The sequence below is a fragment of the Hermetia illucens genome, chromosome 1 (assembly GCF_905115235.1).
Source record: "Hermetia illucens chromosome 1, iHerIll2.2.curated.20191125, whole genome shotgun sequence".
Lineage (NCBI taxonomy): Eukaryota > Metazoa > Arthropoda > Insecta > Diptera > Stratiomyidae > Hermetia > Hermetia illucens.
Window position 1 is genome coordinate 169,421,981 of NC_051849.1, and position 19,651 is coordinate 169,441,631.

Below are 19,651 nucleotides of genomic sequence, written 5' to 3' on the forward strand. Positions count from 1 at the left end.
TTTCCCGTCCTCCCTTTAATTTAACACCTCACCTTACCATTATCCTTTATCATTCTTTCCTCTTGTAATTTATGATTTTTATTCCCGAAAGATCCTGCACTACAGCCCTCAGTATCCTCAAAGACTATCGTCGTCAAATGATTGAATTGTATGATGCAGAAGGAACAATTATTTCAAACCTGTCAGTGTTCCACATCAACCAACCCGAAAACATGGATCTACGAAAGTTGGATAAAGAAATGAAGATTCTCGATGAGATATGGGATTTGGTTTATCAATGGGAGACCAGCTGGCAAGAATACAAAACTGGAAACTTCTGGGAAATTATACTGGACGATATGGAAAATTTCGCAATAACATTGTATAGGAAATTGAATCGTCTATGCAAACAATATAAGGATAGGAAGTGGGATATCCTCGAATACACTAGGAAACAGGTAGATGGATTTCGACGAACGCTCCCTCTTATATTGGCTTTGAAGAATCCTGCTATGCGATCTCGGCATTGGGATAGAGTTAGGAACCTGGTTAAAATGTAAGTTGAATTTTCACTGCATTGGGCTTATTGAGATGGTGCTCTGTATTTGTCATCATTTAACATAATATATGATTGTCATAAACTACTATGTAAGGACATAACGCGTCAACCACCACTACATATCGTTTGCCATCTCATTTCGATTTCCTGAGAAGCTCTTCCTCCACTCTTCTATGGCTCCTAACTCTACGGCGACCCACTCGTCGGCCATCTTTCGTTGTGGAATTCCATTGCAAGACATAACCGCGGTACAGTTGTCGAATTTCCTTTTCGTATAGCTGCTATGTGATAAGATATGCAATAGCTTTGAAACTTCTCTGATAAGGACATATTGTAGGGTGACCTGAAGAACCACACTTTTCCTGTCCTTGACGCTCTTGTCTTGTAGGACGTAGCGTACTCTAATTCCCACAGATTCTCCAAATTCGTGAAATTCTTTCATAGAATGAAAATTTCTAACTCCACTATTCCGATTCTGTAGGATGTGTAACGACGACATTTATGACCGATACTATGAGTATTTGCCTGCGGATAAAATCAAGCTCAATGGACTGAATGGGAGAGAATGATCCAGCCCAAAAAGTCGTGTCAAGCCCAATATCTATGTCGAATGATGGCGCAAGCCAGGACAGTCTAACTTCGTAATTTTTCTCAGAGTGATTGTTGCATGTTGAAATAACTGCATTTCCAGATTTAAGACGGGACAACGAAAGCGGATCTACCACCGTCTGCAGAAACCATCATCATCATCATCATCAACGGCGCAACAACCGGCATCCGGTCTAGGCCTGCCTTAATAAGGAACTCCAGACATCCCGGTTTTGCGCCGAGGTCCACCAATTCGATATCCCTAAAAGCCGTCTGGCGTCCTGGCCCACGCCATCGCTCCATCTTAGGCAGGGTCTGCCTCGTCTTCTTTTCCTACCATAGATATTGCCCTTATAGACTTTCCGGGTGGGATCATCTTCATCCATACGGATTAAGTGACCCGCCCACCACAGAAACCACGCTCCCTAAATATATAAATTGATCGATGCCTTCGATGTTCTATTCATTATGCAGCTAGGAAGAGTGCGATGATCCGTTTGATTAAGAACCTTGATCTTGTTGGTGTTTATCTTCAGTCCAACTCTATTTAGCTCTTGCCAAGTCCAGAGGCATTTGGCTAAGCTCCACTGCCCGGTGAGCAAACAAATGTTATCCGCGTAGTTGAGATGTTTAAGGAAAGATATCGTAGTTTTTTGAACTCCTCCACATGAAGGACGTCACCGATAACAAGAAATAATATCGGCGACAGGATGCATCCCTGGCGGATTTCCCACCTCAAATTTCCCTTAGGTTTTCCCCCAGTGAAGCAGATGACATACATATATGTTGCTCTGAAAGTAACTATTAGTTTGTCCGTTGTGGCTCGTGCATAGAGTACGTCAGATAATCCCTGCGTGGATGACCGAGATTTCTTCTGCTTGGAGGAAAAGTCCGTATCCGCATATTATGGTGATCGAAGTGGCTGGTCACCAGAATATGCGGATACGGAACTCCTCAGCTTCTGGTCATAGTGGGTGAATAGTCGACTGTTAATGACCCTTCACAGGACCATTACAATGCAATTTGGAAATCATTGCTATCTGCGGCAGGTTTGGCTCTCTAACAAACTACTTCTTTTGTCACGGCATACACTACGATGGAACTTTTCGGGGATTTCGCACGGTATGGGAGCGCTAGCATCCCAGGAAAAGAGCAGTTTTGATTGCGGCCCAATGCTGATCGGTATTTGCCGGCGGGTTACTCAGGGTATCTGCATCCGATCAGCATGATAGCTCTCGTACTCTCGGGTAACAACTTGAGGGGACGGGGTTACAGCTCTCCAATTCTGCGAGAGGTAGCGGACGCAGCACGCAAGCAAATATAAGCGAACATTAGATGATCCCCTTCGAGGCCGATGTCAACGACTCTCTTGTTAAGCACATCCAGAAGGCCTAATTTACTACTGGTCAGAAAGTGGTCAATATATTTGCTCGTATGGTGTCGGTTTTATCCCTTGAGTCTCCTTTTACGACAAGCAGGGAAGACTGACTATATACTCTAAGCTCCAATGTCTTTGCTATAACTCATTACTCCTTGCTCCACTAGACTCCTGGCCGTAGTCTAGTTTTAAAAGTGGGCTGAACTTTCTTTTTCTCATCCCTCTTATCATGGACAAATAATGAGACATAATTTCGCTCAGTCTAATTAAAAATACCTACAAAATTGTTGAAGTATATATTACTTTAGCTGGCGGCTGCTGGAGTGTTTCATCCAAAAATTCGGGGAAATTCTAAAAAGATTATTTATTTAACTCCTGGAATTGATGACGAGCTAATGCAATATTGTATTGGAAGGAATAGTTTCCGAAGGCGAAACGCTCTCCGATTTTCCAAATATTGGAGATAACTTTGAATACTTCGGTGCCCGATTTTTCTGACCCAATCAGTGGTCTTTGAAACGGAATGCCTTTCCACCATAGGTGAACTGCTCTTCTTTACTTACTGTAGTTTATCTGAGTTCTGGGGGAGACGAAAAACTTTGACTCTTTTATCTAGAAGGAACTGCAAATGATCATCATTAACGGTGCAACAACCAGTGTCCAGTCTAGGCCTGTCTTAGTAAGGAGCTCCAAACATCCCGATTTTTGACGGAGATCAACCAATTTGATATCCCGAAGAGCTGCCTGGCGTCCTGACCATTGCCGTTCGATGTTGTTCGCTCTCTGGTTTTTGGCGCTGACGTTGCTACCATGTACTTTGTCTTGCCTTCATTAATGTGCGGCCCGAAATCACGTGCCGATCGCCGCCTGCTCGATCTGGATGAAGGCATAATGGCCTCTTGCATTGACATCTGCATCGCGAATCTCCAGGCCTGGTTAAAGAGGACGCATGATAGGGTATCCCCTTGTTTTGGATCGTTATTGCTGTTTAATGGTGTCGAGAGTGATCCTGTTGCTTTTATCTGGCCTCGCACATTGGTCAGAGTCAGCCTAGTCAGTCTTATCACTTTTGTCGGGATACCGAATTCTCTCAGGGCCGTGTTTTAACTTGGCTATGCTATCACAGGCAGCCTTAAAGTCGACGGAAAAATATTGTGCATGATGTCCATATTCCAACAGTTTTCCCATCGCTCGCCGTACAGTGAAAATCTGATCTGCTGCTGATTTACCAAGAGTGAAGCCCCCTTGGTATGGGCCAATGATGTTCTGGGCATATGGGGCTATCCCAAGATAGCGGAGAATATCTTATAGATGGTACTTAACAACGTGATACCTCTATAATTGCTGGACTACGTAATATCCCCCTTTTTATGTATGAGGCAGATAATGCCTCGTTGCCAGTCGTCAGGCATTGATTCACTGTCCCACACCTTGAGCATCAGTTGATGAGCCGGTTGGTATAGTTGGCCCCCTCCATATTTAACAATTTCGGCTCCTGGCGACTTTTGTTTTTTACGTCGGGTGATTTCACGGACTGTTTCTTCTATACTCGGTGGTGACAGCATTTGTCCGTCGCCTTTAGTTGGCGAGACCTCCAACTCGTCGATATTTTGGTTGTTGAGCAGTTCATCAAAATACTCAACCCATCGCTCCAATATGGCCATTCTGTCGGAAATCAGATTTGCTCTTTGTCTCGGCAGGATGAGCATCGAGGTGTATAAGGCTTCATCCTGCTAACTTGTTAAAAAACTTGCTCTCCTGGTGTGATTGCTCCTTATGCTTTTCGAGTTCACAGATCTGTTTGTTCCCCTGGGCTTCCTTTTTCCGTCTGTGAAGTCGCTTTTCCGCTCGACGGAGTTCTTCGTAGATCTCCGCGCGTGCTCGCGTCCTCTGAGAATGTAAAATTATTCAGTATGCATCATTCTTCCGTTCCGTTGCTTTACATTCACCAAGTATGTTTGTGGCCGTGTCAATAATAACGCCCTTTAAGTAGCTGTGAAGACTATTTGTTGATTTTTCATCTCCAGGACATCTGTTGACTGCGGTTATTGCGGGATCCATTTCCCCCTTATAGTGATTGCCAGAGATTGTAGGCGCATATGGCAAATTTGATCGGTTGGTTTTACATTAAATGACAACTGTGAAGTCATTCCATATTTAGACCCAGCCTTGAACACCATTGCTAAAATCTAAGCTACATAAAACTTAACAGAATTTACAAAATGGGTACAAAAGTTTTGCAGATGTAGCTAGAATAGGATATCACCAAGATATTTCGAACTTGAAAATGAATGTCTTTCAATTTACAGTTTTTTCTGGTTCTGACTAACACCATCTTCGTATACAACATACAGAATTTTACAGCATGAATAATATTTATTTAATACAATTTTAGGGACTTCGATGAAAATTCGGCGGAATTTAATTTGGAGTCGATTATAGTAATGGATTTCCAGGCATATTCAGACGATATCCAAGATATATCGAACGCTGCTACCATGGAGCTGCAAATTGAAAATGGGATCAAGAATATCGCAGATACGTGGGAGACTATGGCCATTGAAATAGTTCCATTCAAAGGAGGAGTTTATAGAATAAAAAGTGTCGAAGATTGCTTCCAAGCTCTCGAGGAAAATGTTGTTCAGATTTCAACTATGAAGGCAACCCGTTTTGTAGAACCTTTTGCGAAGGAGGTTGACTACTGGGAGAAAACGCTATCCTATATAATGGAGACCCTTGAGCAGGCGTTAATTGTTCAGCGGCAGTGGTTGTATTTGGAAAATATATTTGCAGGTGAAGATATCAAAAAGCAGCTCCCTGAAGAGAACGCTCGATTCGATAATGTCACGTTCCAATGGAAGAAGATAACATATGGAATGTTTAGTGCAGAAACCGCTTTGAAAGCCACGCATCTAAAACCTCCAAACTATCTACTCGATAAACTAAACGTTTTAGCGGATCAGTTGGAATTCATACAACGAGCTCTGGAAGTTTACTTAGAAAAGAAGAGACAGATTTTCCCCAGGTTCTACTTCATATCGAACGATGACTTGTTGGAAATCCTTGGCAACTCCAAGAAACCAGACTTAATCCAAACTCATCTGAAAAAGCTCTTCGATAACTTATACAAGATTAAGCTAGATAAAATAGTAAGCAAAAAAATCCGCTGGGAATCGAGTGGTATGTTCTCGGATGACGGCGAGTATGTTGAATTTGTCCAAACTCTGCACATTGATGGGCCATCCGAAATTTGGCTCAATGATTTGGAGAGTGAAATGCGAACTACCTTACGGGATAAGCTTCGTCTTACGCGGAATTCGTTAAAGAAACTCCTTTCGAAACGTGACAAATGGCTCGCAATGTGGCCAGGTCAAATGTGTCTAACCAGTTCTCAAATCCAATGGACCTCGGATTGCACGAGAAGCTTAATGCTTTGTAAGATGGTGGATGAGAAGAAGCCATTGAAGAAGTTGAAGAAAAAACAGAACCAGGTTTTAGCGAAGCTTTCGGAAATGAGTAGAAAGGAACAACCTAAACAAATTCGCTTGAAAGTGAACACTTTAATCACAATCGAGATCCATGGCAGGGATGTAATTGAAAGAATGTACAAACTGAGTAAGTTAACACATGGGTGTACTTTAGGGGTTGCATTTACATTTTCCTTTTTGTAGATTGTAAAGACACATCTCATTTTGAATGGTTTTCGCAACTTCGATTTTACTGGGACAGGGAGCATGACAATTGCGTTATTAGACAAACCAACACCGAAAACTACTATGGATATGAATACACTGGAAACTCAGGACGATTGGTTATTACTCCTCTAACGGATAGGTAAGGCAGATTTATTGAAAATAGCCTCATTCTAAAAATTTCAAATACATAAGTAGTCAGCTAAAAGACTTATTTGTTAAATTAGTCTTTGCAATATTATCGGAATATGGACCCTTTAGAATAGGAGAAGTTCTACTACAGCGGATTTTTCCTCACCTGATTTTAGAAATTTACCCTTTGTAAGTTTGTGGGGTGTAACGCATCCAACAACAAAGGAGTTAACAGGAAATATACAAGATTGTTCACCTCTATTTTAGTCAAAAGGATCAAGTTTTGAGAGCTATTTGTGAACTAATCTAGACTCGTATAAGTGCGATTAGAAATTCTTGACCGAAATAAATCAAATAACGTATTGAAGTCGCATTCTCACGACAGTTCCTTTCCTATGTAAATGGAATCTGAATATACAATGGAATCCCACTCATACAGTCAATGACATACATTTCAATGGAGTTTAAAGGGGGGTTCCACATATACGCAAAACGGGATGTAAAAATTTGTTCACCTAATTTACCCGCATCAAATAAAAGATCTGAATTATTTCTATCTGTTATCTCTTTTAAGTGAACTTCTGCACATTTGCTAACAGCGGTGAACTTATAGTATGAAGCATACGAAGTTCACTATTATCGGTAGTCTTCCCAGAGTCAAGCACTTGTACTTTTCACACGCGCTCACCTCAGTCATATGATGGTCCCATTCGAGCCCAATGTTTTATACACACGCATTCCCGGGCGAGGTCTCTACAGATCAGACATTATGACATTATTACTCTGCTGGTTCGAAAATGTTTTGTATACGCCTGGGATGAAATAAATAGGAAATAGAAAATAAGCAAGGATCGCCTATTTATCTATTAAGCGAATTGAATAATCTTTAATCTTTATAGATGCTATATCACATTGACCACAGCCCTTCATCTAAATCGTGGTGGAAGTCCAAAGGGTCCTGCCGGAACTGGAAAAACTGAAACTGTCAAAGATCTTGGAAAAGCTCTAGGAATGTGGGTTATTGTAACAAATTGCTCAGAAGGGTTAGATTATAAAAGCATCGGGAAGAATTTCTCTGGCTTAGCTCAAACTGGATGCTGGGGATGCTTTGACGAATTCAACAGAATTAATGTAGAAGTATTGTCAGTTGTTGCCCAACAAATCCTTTCCATTCTCTCGGCGCTTGCACAAAAGTTAACTATGATGAACTTTGAAGGAGAGTTAATATCAATTAAACCCACAGTTGGCCTCTTCATCACTATGAACCCTGGCTATGCAGGACGTACGGAACTACCAGATAATCTGAAATCAATGTTTCGCCCCATAAGTATGATTGTCCCAGACAACGTGATTATCGCCGAGAACTTATTGTTCAGCGATGGCTTCCAAAATACAAAGAGCTTAGCTAGGAAGGTTTTTACATTGTATGAACTAGCCAAGCAACAACTTTCTAAGCAATGCCATTATGATTTCGGGCTGAGATCGATGGTTGCACTTCTCAGATATGCGGGTCTCAAAAGAAGGCAACTAGCTTCTTCAAACGAAGAGGAAGTTGTTTACCTAGCAATGAAGGACATGAACATGGCTAGACTAACGGCAAATGATTTGCCACTGTTTATCGGGATTATGTCCGATATATTCCCAGGTGTCACTGTGCCATCTGTAGACTACCAAGAGTTCAAAACTTCCATTGAGGAGGAGTTGTTGGCGAATAATCTTCAAACGATAACGAGTGCCGTGAGCAAAGTTATTGAGCTTTACGAAACGAAGAACTCTCGACATTCTGTGATGGTGCTTGGAGACACAGGTACCGCTAAAAGCACCACATGGGCCGCGTTACAAGGGGCCTTTGCACGTATGAAAAAACTGGGAATCTCTGGTTGGACAGATGCAGTTGTTTACCCGATCAACCCTAAAGCGTTAAACTTGGGTGAACTATATGGAGAATATAATCTTGGTACTGGAGAGTGGCTTGACGGCGTTCTTAGTGCAATCATGAGGACGATCTGCGCAGATGAGTCTCCAACACAAAAATGGATGTTATTTGATGGTCCAGTGGATGCTGTATGGATAGAAAACATGAACTCTGTGATGGACGACAATAAAGTGTTGACATTGGTGAACAGTGAAAGGATCACAATGCCTGCCCAGGTGTCTTTGCTGTTTGAAGTTGCCGATCTTTCTGTGGCTTCTCCAGCTACCGTTTCGCGCTGTGGCATGGTATACCATGACTATCACGACTGGGGTTGGCGCCCTTACGTTCGATCATGGCTTCAGAAACAGCACCCAAAAGAGTATGCAGAGCAGGTCAGCGGTCACTTCTATCGGTATTTGGATAAAATATTGGAATTCAAGAGACACAACTGCAAAGAAACTGTCCCTACTAACGAGCTCAACTGTGTCATGTCACTTTGTCGACTGCTGGACTGTCTCGCGACAAAGGAGAATGGCATCACTGTGGAGAATGAGGACCTACTTGAGACCATGTCAAAATTATGGTTCCTTTTCTGTTTGATATGGTCTATATGCGCAACAGTCGATGAAGAAGGCCGTTTGAAAATCGATGCGTACATTCGAGAGATGGAAGGGGTGTTCCCCATAAAAGATACCGTGTACGATTATTATGTGGATCCTAAGCAAAGAGCATTAGTACCTTGGGAGGACAAGCTTTCAGATAACTGGAGATATAATAAAGAGTAAGTTTGCTTTGCAGTTCGAAAACATATTGTACTAAAATAAAAATTTCTTTCAGAGCTCCATTTTATAAAATTATTGTGCCTACTGTTGATACGGTTCGATATGAATTTTTAGTATCTAAGCTCCTAGCCCAACAGTATCCAGTTATGCTTGTAGGGCCAGTTGGGACTGGTAAGTCTTCCACGGCAGTCAGTGTGACCGACGTCCTTGACAGGGAGAAATATTCACTGCTGGCATTAAATATGTCTGCGCAGGTATGGAAAGAATTTACATATCAGATTTTGGATCAGTATTCAAACTCTTTTTCCCTCAATAGACCACTGCAAACAATCTTCAGGAGTCGATTGAAAGTCGAACTGAGAAACGAACAAAGGGCGTTTTTGTCCCAATTGGGGGCAAGACTATGATTTGTTTTATGGATGACTTCAATATGCCCGCGAAGGATACGTATGGCTCCCAGCCACCGTTGGAACTAATAAGACAATGGATTGATTACGCATTCTGGTATGACCGCAAGAATCAGAAACGTGTTTATATTAAACAAATGTTGCTCATGGTGGCAATGGGTCCACCAGGAGGTGGGCGCCAAAGCATATCCTCAAGGACGATGAGCAGGTTTTCTGTTATAAATATGACCTTCCCAACGGAAAGTACTATTACTCGGATCTTCGGTACAATGCTGAAGCAGAAGTTGTCAGATTTCCCGGAAGAATCAAAACAACTTTGGAAGCAACTGACTTCGGCAACCTTAGAACTCTACACTTCTGTTAGCTCTAAAATGCTTCCCACACCGGCCAAAATTCACTATTTGTTCAATTTGAGGGATATTTCAAGAGTTTTTCAAGGTTTACTTCGAAGCCATAATGAGTATCACATGTCCAGGATTGTCATGCTAAGATTGTGGTTACACGAATGTTTCCGTGTATTCAGTGATAGACTAGTTGACCACAATGATCTTGGTTGGTTCCAACAAACGATAAATGATATTTTAGGCAGAACTTTCGACACAACCTTTGTAACACTTTGTCCAAACAAGAGTGCACCCATTTTCGGAGATTTCATTAGCAGCTATGGCTACTACGAAGACCTGGTCAACATGGATGTACTCAGAAATTATATGCAAACCCAACTCGAAGATTATAACAATTCACCAGGAGTAGCCAGAATTAATCTAGTTTTCTTCAGGGAAGCAATAGAACACATCACAAGAATTGTAAGGGTCGTGTCGCAGCCAAGAGGAAACATGCTGATGATTGCTATCGGTGGATCTGGTCGCCAGGTTCTTAGCAAACTGGCAGCGTATATAGTGGAATTGAATACATTTCAAATTGAGGTTACTAAAAAGTATCAAACGAGTGAGTTCAGGGAAGATTTGAAGACTCTGTACAAAATTTGCGGAGTGAAGAATAGACCAACATCATTCCTATTTACTGGGGAGCAAGTTGTCGAATCCAGTTTTCTAGAAATAATGAACAACATGCTAAGCACCGGTGAGATAAACCTTTTCAAGCCTGATGAATTTGAGGAAATTAAAACTGAAATCGAGCCCAGAGCCAAAAAGAATCGTATCCATCTTACCACTGACGCTTTGTATTCATTCTTTATGGAAACTGTTCGAACAAACTTGCATCTGATCATATGTCTGAGCCCCGTCGGAGCCAATTTCAGAGTTCAAATAAGGCAATACCCAGCTTTAATCAACTGTACAACGACCAACTGGCTTCGTGATTGGCCTCAGGAGGCTCTACTGGAAGTGGCCCAAAAATTCCTAAGTGGTTGTAAATTGGACGCTGCCATAGTGGAGGAAGAAAAACAAAAATCTGGACGAGACAGCCTCATTAAATCAACAGAAGAAAAACTCCAGGAAGGGGTGGCAAACGTATGTTCCATAATTCATTCTTCTGTTGTCAACATGGCTGATATTATGCTGAATGAAATGAAAAGGCATTACTATGTGACACCAGTCAATTACTTGGAACTGGTATCTGGATTCCAGGAAATGCTGGAAAGAAAACGAGCCGAGGTTTCAAAGAATGCGAATACACTCCGAAGTGGGCTATCCAAAATTCAAGACACGCAGGACAAAGTGGCAACTATGTCAGATGAGCTCAAAGTAAGCCAGGAGCAGGTTATCGAATTGCAGGCAGAATGTGAAGAGTTTCTGGTAGTTATTCAAGCTCAGACTGCGGAAGTTGATACTAAACGACAGGAGGTAGAAGCTAAGGCAAAAGTGATAGAAGTTGAAAAGATTGCTGCAATTGCTATGGCGGAGCAGGCACAAGAAGAACTGAATAAGACTTTGCCCGCATTTGAGGCGGCAATCAAAGCACTTGATTCTCTCAACAAACGTGATCTTACTGAACTGAAATCATATGGCAGACCCAGCTATAAAATTGAAAAAATTGTTGAAGCTGTCATGATTTTGTTGGGTAAAGATACATCCTGGACAGAGGCCAGGAAAGTTCTTGGGGAGCAGAACTTTCTGAATGATTTGAAAAACTTTGACAAAGATAATATATCTGATAAGACTTTGAAGAGGATTGCACCTTATACTCAAAATCCTGAATTAGAGCCTGAAAAAGTAGAAGAGTTCTCTCTGGCGTGCAAATCATTCTCTATTTGGATCCGAGCTATTGAAAATTATGCGAAGGTGTATCGGTAAGGACCTTGGAGTTGTGAAGTGTTGGCAGCTTTTTCAGTTCGATTTTAAAATTGCAGAGTTGTAGCCCCGAAGAAAGCTGCCGTTGACGAAGCCATGGCTTCACTTCAGGCAAAGGAAAAACTGCTACAAGAAGCAGAGAGTGAATTGGCAGAACTAGACGCAGAGTTGAGTAAACTCAAAGCAGACTTCAACGAGAAAACTGCTCTACAGGACGAATTAAAAGCAAAAGCGGAAAATTTAAGGTAGGTTTTCATTCTATTTCTGCCATGTTTTTATTCTCAGATGTAGTCATAAATCTTCAAATAACGCTAACTGATTTTGTATTGTAGGCTAAAAGTCGAACGGGCTGTTCTTCTGGTTGAAAGTTTAGCTGGCAACCGGGAACGATGGATCCGGACCGTGAGTCAGCTGGATGTGTCATTCGGCAAGTTGGTTGGAGACTGCCTCTTATCTGCAGCGTTTGTCTGCTATGTCGGTCCCTTCGACACAAAGTATCGTGAGGAACTTCTAGAAATGTGGAGAAAGGAGATAATTACTTATGAAATACCAAACTCTGAAGAAGAGTTCGATATTATGACATTCCTTTGCGATGCAGTGACTATCCGCGAATGGAACATCCAAGGATTACCGTCGGACGATTTCAGCACTGAAAATGGTATCTTAGTTACAGAAGGGGCACGATGGCCTCTTGTCATTGACCCGCAAACCCAAGCTCAAGGCTGGATAAAGAACCTCGAGAAGAAAGACTTGAAAATTATAGATTTTGGGCAAACCGACTATATAAAGACTTTAGAATCTGCTTTGCAATTTGGGAAACCAGTTTTGTTACAAAATGTAGCTGAAACTTTAGATCCTGCTTTGAACCCTATCCTTAAGAAGGCTATTATTTTCCAAGCAGGACAGCAGTTAATCAAGTTCAATGATAAAATGATTTCCTACAACTCCGCTTTCCGTTTTTACATCACCACAAAACTCAGCAATCCGCACTATCCTCCAGAGATTTCAACAAAAACTACCCTTGTAAACTTTGCTATCAAGGAAAGTGGATTGCAAGCACAACTTCTGGGCATCATTGTACGTAAGGAGCGTCCGGTTCTTGAAGAGCAGAAAGATAACTTGGTGATGAATATAGCGAAGAATCGAAGAACATTGATAAATTTGGACAATGAGATCCTGCGTCTTTTGAATGAATCAAGAGGTTCAATCCTTGATGATGATGAATTGTTTACGACTTTGCAAATTTCCCGGAGGACTGCAGTTGCTGTGGCAGAATCGCTATCTTCTGCTGAGGTGACCGAAATGGAAATAGATCAGGCGCGTCAAGGCTACCAACCTGCAGCACATCGAGCGGCCATACTTTTCTTTGTCCTTATGGATATGTCTCGAATTGATCCCATGTATCAATTTTCTCTGAATGCTTATGTGCTCCTTTTCACTCAGTCAATTGAACGCAGTCTGAAAAATCCGAATCTTGCTGAGCGGATTCTCAATTTGAACGAGTTTCATACTTTTTCGGTGTACAAGAATACCTGCCGGGGCCTCTTTGAAAGGCACAAACTTCTATTTTCATGTCATATGTGTGCAAAGATTATGGAGGCTGCGGATAAACTAAATTTGGCTGAATATGACTTCCTGTTGAAGGGTGGAATTGTATTGGATCGGCAAGGCCAGTCACCAAACCCGTGGCCACGTAAGTTTTAAAATATGATTTTCGTTCTAATAAGGGTTGCTGTAATTGGGTTTTCTATAGAATGGATCTCAGAGAGTGCTTGGGATAACATCACGGAGCTGGACAAGGTACCCGGATTCCATGGGATAATCGATTCATTCGAGCAATATCCAAGAGAATGGCGAGGTTTGTTATTCTTTTATTTCTAGGACTTTTCTGGAAAGAAGATTTCTAGTCTGGGGTTAGGTACCATTTTTGTAGAATCCTAGATAATGATCCCTTCCAGGTGATCTTGATATTTACAGACAGGGGTGGGGACGGGTGGTGGGATGAAGGTACAAGTTGCGTGTAGTAGGGGATTGTTGATTACACTACATCTGAGATAATTTTCATTGCCATTTCCAGGCGATCGTTCTTCCTCGCTGAGTGGTTGTGCTCCCGTAGACTTCAAGCCCAACTTTCCATCTTTTGAATGTTTACAAAAATAGACCAATGCTTTTAAGTGGGGTCCCTTAGAAGCGCTGAAAGTCCGTCATTCAGGACAGAAATAACTCACCAAATATTTTTTCTTCTTTATCTTAAGGAAAGCTGGCAATAACTCACTGATTTGAATAGGAACAGTTCGCATTTCCTTGAATATGAATAGGAATTCAGTTGGGATGAAATAGACTTAAATTGTTCTAGAAAGATCAGTTGCCTATTCAATTCCATATCCTGGCTCATGTTACCAATAATTTCCATTCCCAGAGACTGCAACAATGGTACTTAGATGTATCTAAAGCAAAGCCTGACTAATCCATTTGGAATATTCAGGCCTGAAGAGAGGGGGCTGAAAAGAGGAGGGATTCCACTGGAGCCTAGAGTTTTCTAGAGGGGCGACCACCACATCGATTTTCTTAGTATAGTGATTTAGAAATTGATTCCTCATTAAAAACTCTACTACGGTTTGCGTGTCCCCTTATCAACTGACACCAAAATTCCTAGGATTCTTTCACGGATTTAGGATCACCCCATCTTTGTTTTTTGCACGCTGTCAAGGAATCTTTCAATATCGTGATACCACTGACACTAGGAACTCCGTACCAAAACTCACGTTGAGGATAGTGCCATTGCAGTGGGGGGTTGGAATGTCTGAATGTTGTTTAGGACAATATGGTCTATCCTGGCGTAATTAGTCCGGTCGGTTTTTTTATACCTTATGAATCAGTGTACTAACCCTTCCAATCCTTTTAATAGAAAAGAAATTAAGCTGGTCGAAAGTTTCGCATCCTTATAGAGTGGGATTCTCCGGTTCGTCTATAGATAATACCTTTAGTGATGTCATACATATATATACCTCACAGAAGAACCATGAGTTTGCTGGTGGTCAAATTAGGGGCTTAAACTTCTGAGATGCTGGCTTGTTGTATATCAATGGAGGTGACAGAACCCGCTTCTACACGATAGTTTCAAAAGAACCTTCAAACTAAAATTGGTAAACGAACTATGTGATGGCGACACCCTGAGGATCAAACTGTCCGTAAAGAGTAAACAAGAAGCTAAGGAGATTTTATGGTGCTCTACTTATTTCCCTTATGGCGTAGATGAAATTCTCAGTGGAACATTCATCAGAGCTAACCAATATGCCAACAGTGAAGGCATGGGAATAATAGCAAGATGTGATGTTAACGTCCACTATGTTGAGTGTTCCAACATCAATGCGAGAGGATCGAAACCACTGGAGTATCTAGTAGAAACCGAATTGCAGATTCACAATTTGGGTTATGAATCCACTTTTTTCAACGTGGTCAGGCATCCCCTGACATTCCGGCTCTTGTCGGAGGGTGAAGAGTATCAAAGAATATCGCAATCTCTGATCACAGGTGCATAGAGTTCGGTGAATGGGGGGCATGAATCCGCTTCCGTCCACTCCATTTCGAAATCGAGGTAAGAAAGATTGGAAGACATGCAATACAGAACCAGAGTACCCGAGCTAGATCGCTGTGAGACTGATCAAATCCATTGCAGGAATTGAGAAAACAACCCAAATAATCATAACTAGCATGAGAGCTTTCGAAGAGAGCTGTCCACTCAAGACAACAAAGAGAGCTAAAACACCATGGTAGAATTGGGATTTGGCGAAACAGAGAAGCTACTGACACAGGTTCAGAAGCTGTGTTGCATAAGTATTCCTGGAGCAATGAGTAGAACCCCAGCCACGGCCCTCGAAGCTATCCCAAATCTACCCGCCATTCATTTGGAGGTGAAATGGAAAGCAGCTAACTGCCCATATAGGCCTGAGACTATTGACTCGCGGAAAGGCGGTAAACCATACGGTTATTCGTCCATCTGGAAATTACTTGGGACACATCAGATGGCTCTGATGCCCGCCGATCATGATTTACAGATTCGGCTTTGACATACTCAGTCGTAATCACCAAAGGAGAAGAATGGTCGATAAATGGCCACGAATTTTTTGGGACTACCGACTTAATAGTCTTCACCGACAGATCAGTCATGGAAGATGGATCGAGTGCAGGAAATCAGATTATGGAACTAGCTCCAGCTCTCCGAAAAATGGCGACCGTATTCCACCACCATTCGAACCTGCTCCAGCAGTCAGCACACCAACGACTTTTCAAGCTGACATTAGGTACGGCTGAAACTTGGTCAACTGAACAAAGCATTTCTGATGTGGGCGCCAGGGCGCTCAAACATCACTGGTAATGAGAAAGCTGACAGACTGACTCGCCAAAACTCCACAATGGTGGGACCAGAGTCAGCTTTTGGCATCCGGCCATTCACTCCAGTTGACTCTGAAGGAGGAGATTGCAAGGGTTCACGCAGCTAAATGGAGAAATTTGAGATTCTTCTGGCTGGCAAAAATCTTTGTGAAGGAACCCGGGAATGGTTGTCCTTTAAGAAGTGGGACATGTAGACCCTAGTAGGGCTTTTAACGGGACACTGGTCTAACTACCACATGGTGTTCTTGGCTATACATATACAGCCAATGTGAAGGAGAGGCAAAGAAACGGCCTTCGCATGCAGCTGCTTGACCTCCTCAGACCTGAGACGAAGATACCTTGGTAAGGTTTTCTTTAACGAAGAGTCTGCGCATTCTCTGTCTCTGAAGAATTTCTCAGATTGGCGAAAGCCTGCGAACGCCGTAGGCGAGAGACATTTGTATAGGCGATTTCCGCGGATAGTACAATGGACCTAACAAAGATCTAAGTGATAGAAGCTGTGGCTCGCCCCCACTAAACTAAACTAACTAAACCAAACTAACTAAACTTCAGTCACGCCAGGTATAAGCCGGCGTGTCCCAACCGTGCACGATATATATTTCGAATAGCAAGCGTGATTTAATCTGAGTCCAGATATTTATATTTGCTCATTTGTGATTTTGTATGGAATTACAGCGAGTGGTCTGACATTGGTTACCCAGCTGTTAGCTTCGTTTTTTGACAAGGATCTACTTTAACCGCAAGGTACTCTTTCGGCCACACGATTGTTTACCGATGGGCAAGATTTGCTACGCCAGGGGATCTCGCCGTGATGTTAATGACTACTCCTCATTATCCAAGTTAGGTCTGCATCTACTAAAATTGTAATAGTGTACATCCCCTCGCGCTATTTCAGTAATATCTGCAAGTTGCATATTCATTCCTAGAAATTCGTCCCAATCCAACTAAGTAATGATTTTATGTTACGAAAAGGGCAAATTTCTAGGGACGAATAAGATTTTTTTCTGTTCAAAATTAACCAGTACTCTAATATTGTCCAATGGAAATTTCCCCCAAGTTAACATACCTTTGCTTTTCAAAAACAAACTTTCGAATCAAATATGAAATTTTTTCCAGAATGGTACTCATCACCGACCCCAGAGAATGTTCCTTTAATTGGAGAGTGGAAAGATGTCTGCAACGATTTCCAAAAAATGCTCATTGTACGGTGCTTACGACCAGATCGAATGACTTTCTGCATGACTACGTTCATCATTAATATTCTGGGTCCGAAATTCGTCGAACCACCCATGTTGGACTTAAAAGCAGTAGTTAGCGAATCCCTGCCGCAGACTCCATTAATTTTCGTCCTGTCGCCAGGAGTTGATCCTACATCTGCTCTCATTCAGTTGGCCGAAGCGAATAACATGTCTAGTAAGCTCCACTCCCTCAGTTTAGGACAAGGCCAGGCTCCCATCGCAACGAAGATTTTGATCCAAGGAGCTAAAGAAGGAAATTGGGTATTCCTGGCTAACTGTCATCTCTCACTCAGTTGGATGCCACAGCTTGACAAAATCGTTGAAACATTACAATCGGGGAAAGTCCACCGAAAGTTCCGACTTTGGTTAAGCTCTAGCCCTCATCCCGAATTTCCAATCTCGATCCTTCAGGCGGGTATCAAGATGACTACTGAACCTCCAAGCGGAATTAAAGCCAATATGAAAAGATTGTACAATATAATCACAGAAGAACAGTTTAATCGATGCGAGGCGAAAGACAAATATAAACGGCTATTGTTCGCTCTATGCTTCTTTCACACTATCCTCCTAGAGCGCAAGAAGTTCCAGCAGTTGGGGTGGAATGTCATATATGGTTTTAATGATTCAGACTTCGAGGTATCTGAAAATTTATTAACCCTTTATTTAAATGAGTACAAGGAGACTCCTTGGGATGCACTCAAATACTTGATAGCTGGCGTCAATTATGGAGGTCATGTAACGGATGATTGGGACCGAAGATTGCTAACTAGCTACATTAACCAGTTTTTCAACGACAATACCCTTCAAGTTCAGAATTATAAGTAAGAAGTTGTATATTCTCAGTTTAATATTCTTGTGACAATTAATCTTTATCTTTTCATGTAGATTGTCATCGCTGACCACGTACTATATACCAAGAGAAGGAACTCTACAATCTTATGCTGATTACATCCAATTGCTACCGAACTTCGATAAACCTGAAGCGTTCGGTCAACATCCAAATGCAGATATTGCCTCCCAAATAACTGAGACAACAGCACTATTTGAGACATTAGTTTCCCTGCAAGGGCAGTCTGCTGCGGCACAAGGTGAAAGTAAGGAGGAAAAAATCTTGCAGCTCGCTCAAGACATCGAAACCAAAATTCCCGATCCCATTGACTACGAGAATACTTCCAAGTTAATTGGACCCTACAAGCAACCCTTGGATGTTGTGCTTTTGCAGGAAATTGAACGGTATAATAACTTGCTAGTGAATATAAAGCAAGGTCTCACAGACCTGCAAAAAGGCATCAAAGGGCTTGTTGTGATGAGTACTGAATTAGAGGACATGTACAATGCCATGTATGAAGGAAAGGTTCCAAGTGCCTGGTTAAAAAGTAAGTATTGCCATAAAATAGATTATCTGAAATTCCTCTTTATTATATCATATTAATCCACGATTCCATTTCCAGCTTATGCTTCTCTAAAACCGTTGGGATCATGGGCGCGAGATCTCGTAGAACGCATATCTCACTTCTCCCTCTGGGCTAAGACTGTTCGCCCTCCTACACTGTTTTGGTTAGCCGCTTACACTTTCCCAACGGGATTCCTGACGGCAGTGCTACAAACCTCAGCAAGGATCACAAAAACAGCAATCGACGAATTATCATGGGAGTTTACAGTACTAATTGAAGATGAAAGTACAATTCATCGTCCTCCGCAAGAGGGTGGAGTCTATATACGTGGTTTCTACCTTGAAGGAGCCGGCTGGCATCGGAAGAACCAGTGCCTTCAGCAGCCGCAAATTATGGAATTGATTTGTCCAATGCCTGTTATCCAGTTCAAACCAGTGGAGAACTTAAGGAAACGGACAAGAGGGATGTATCAGTGTCCTACGTATTATTATAGTGTGCGTGCCGGGTCGTTCGTTATTGCAGTTGACCTTAAGGCGGGGGTTGAAGACGCTGATTTTTGGATACGGCGAGGAACTGCTTTATTGTTAAGTTTAGCTACTTAATTTACTGTGAAATTTGGTTTTGTTCTCGCATTAATAAAAGGCTGATTATCGTTATGAGTCTAGTTTCAATAATTAATAATTCAATTCAATAATTAATTTAATAAAATTAATTATGAACACTGCGAAAACTTGGTGGACACAGCATGCTGGATTTCGTTCTGGCCCCTTACATGAGGATGGCCGATTATTTAGCTTATATAATTAAGGAATTTATGAGCGATATCACGACGTTAGGATAAAATTGGGCTCAATAGGTTGCAGTGGGCGGGTCACATAATCTGTATGAGTGCGAATGGTCTAGCTGGAAAACTTTATAACGGCTATACCTATGGTGGGAA

General features: G+C 41.9%; 1 protein-coding gene across 1 annotated transcript in view; it reads left to right on the forward strand.

The window, feature by feature from the left end:
- LOC119646771 (dynein heavy chain 2, axonemal) overlaps window positions 1-19,367 on the forward strand; it is a 32,192-nt gene extending 12,825 nt beyond the window's left edge. The window contains exons 8-19 of the mRNA XM_038047353.1: window positions 92-535; window positions 4,900-6,119; window positions 6,176-6,338; window positions 7,228-9,024; window positions 9,081-9,279; window positions 9,342-11,683; window positions 11,744-11,929; window positions 12,017-13,377; window positions 13,438-13,542; window positions 17,196-18,138; window positions 18,203-18,693; window positions 18,769-19,367. Of these exons, the coding sequence (XP_037903281.1) occupies window positions 92-535; window positions 4,900-6,119; window positions 6,176-6,338; window positions 7,228-9,024; window positions 9,081-9,279; window positions 9,342-11,683; window positions 11,744-11,929; window positions 12,017-13,377; window positions 13,438-13,542; window positions 17,196-18,138; window positions 18,203-18,693; window positions 18,769-19,313 (9,796 nt within the window). The 3' untranslated portion in view covers window positions 19,314-19,367. The remainder of the gene's footprint in view (window positions 1-91; window positions 536-4,899; window positions 6,120-6,175; window positions 6,339-7,227; window positions 9,025-9,080; window positions 9,280-9,341; window positions 11,684-11,743; window positions 11,930-12,016; window positions 13,378-13,437; window positions 13,543-17,195; window positions 18,139-18,202; window positions 18,694-18,768) is intronic.
- The last annotated feature ends 284 nt before the right edge of the window (window positions 19,368-19,651 follow it).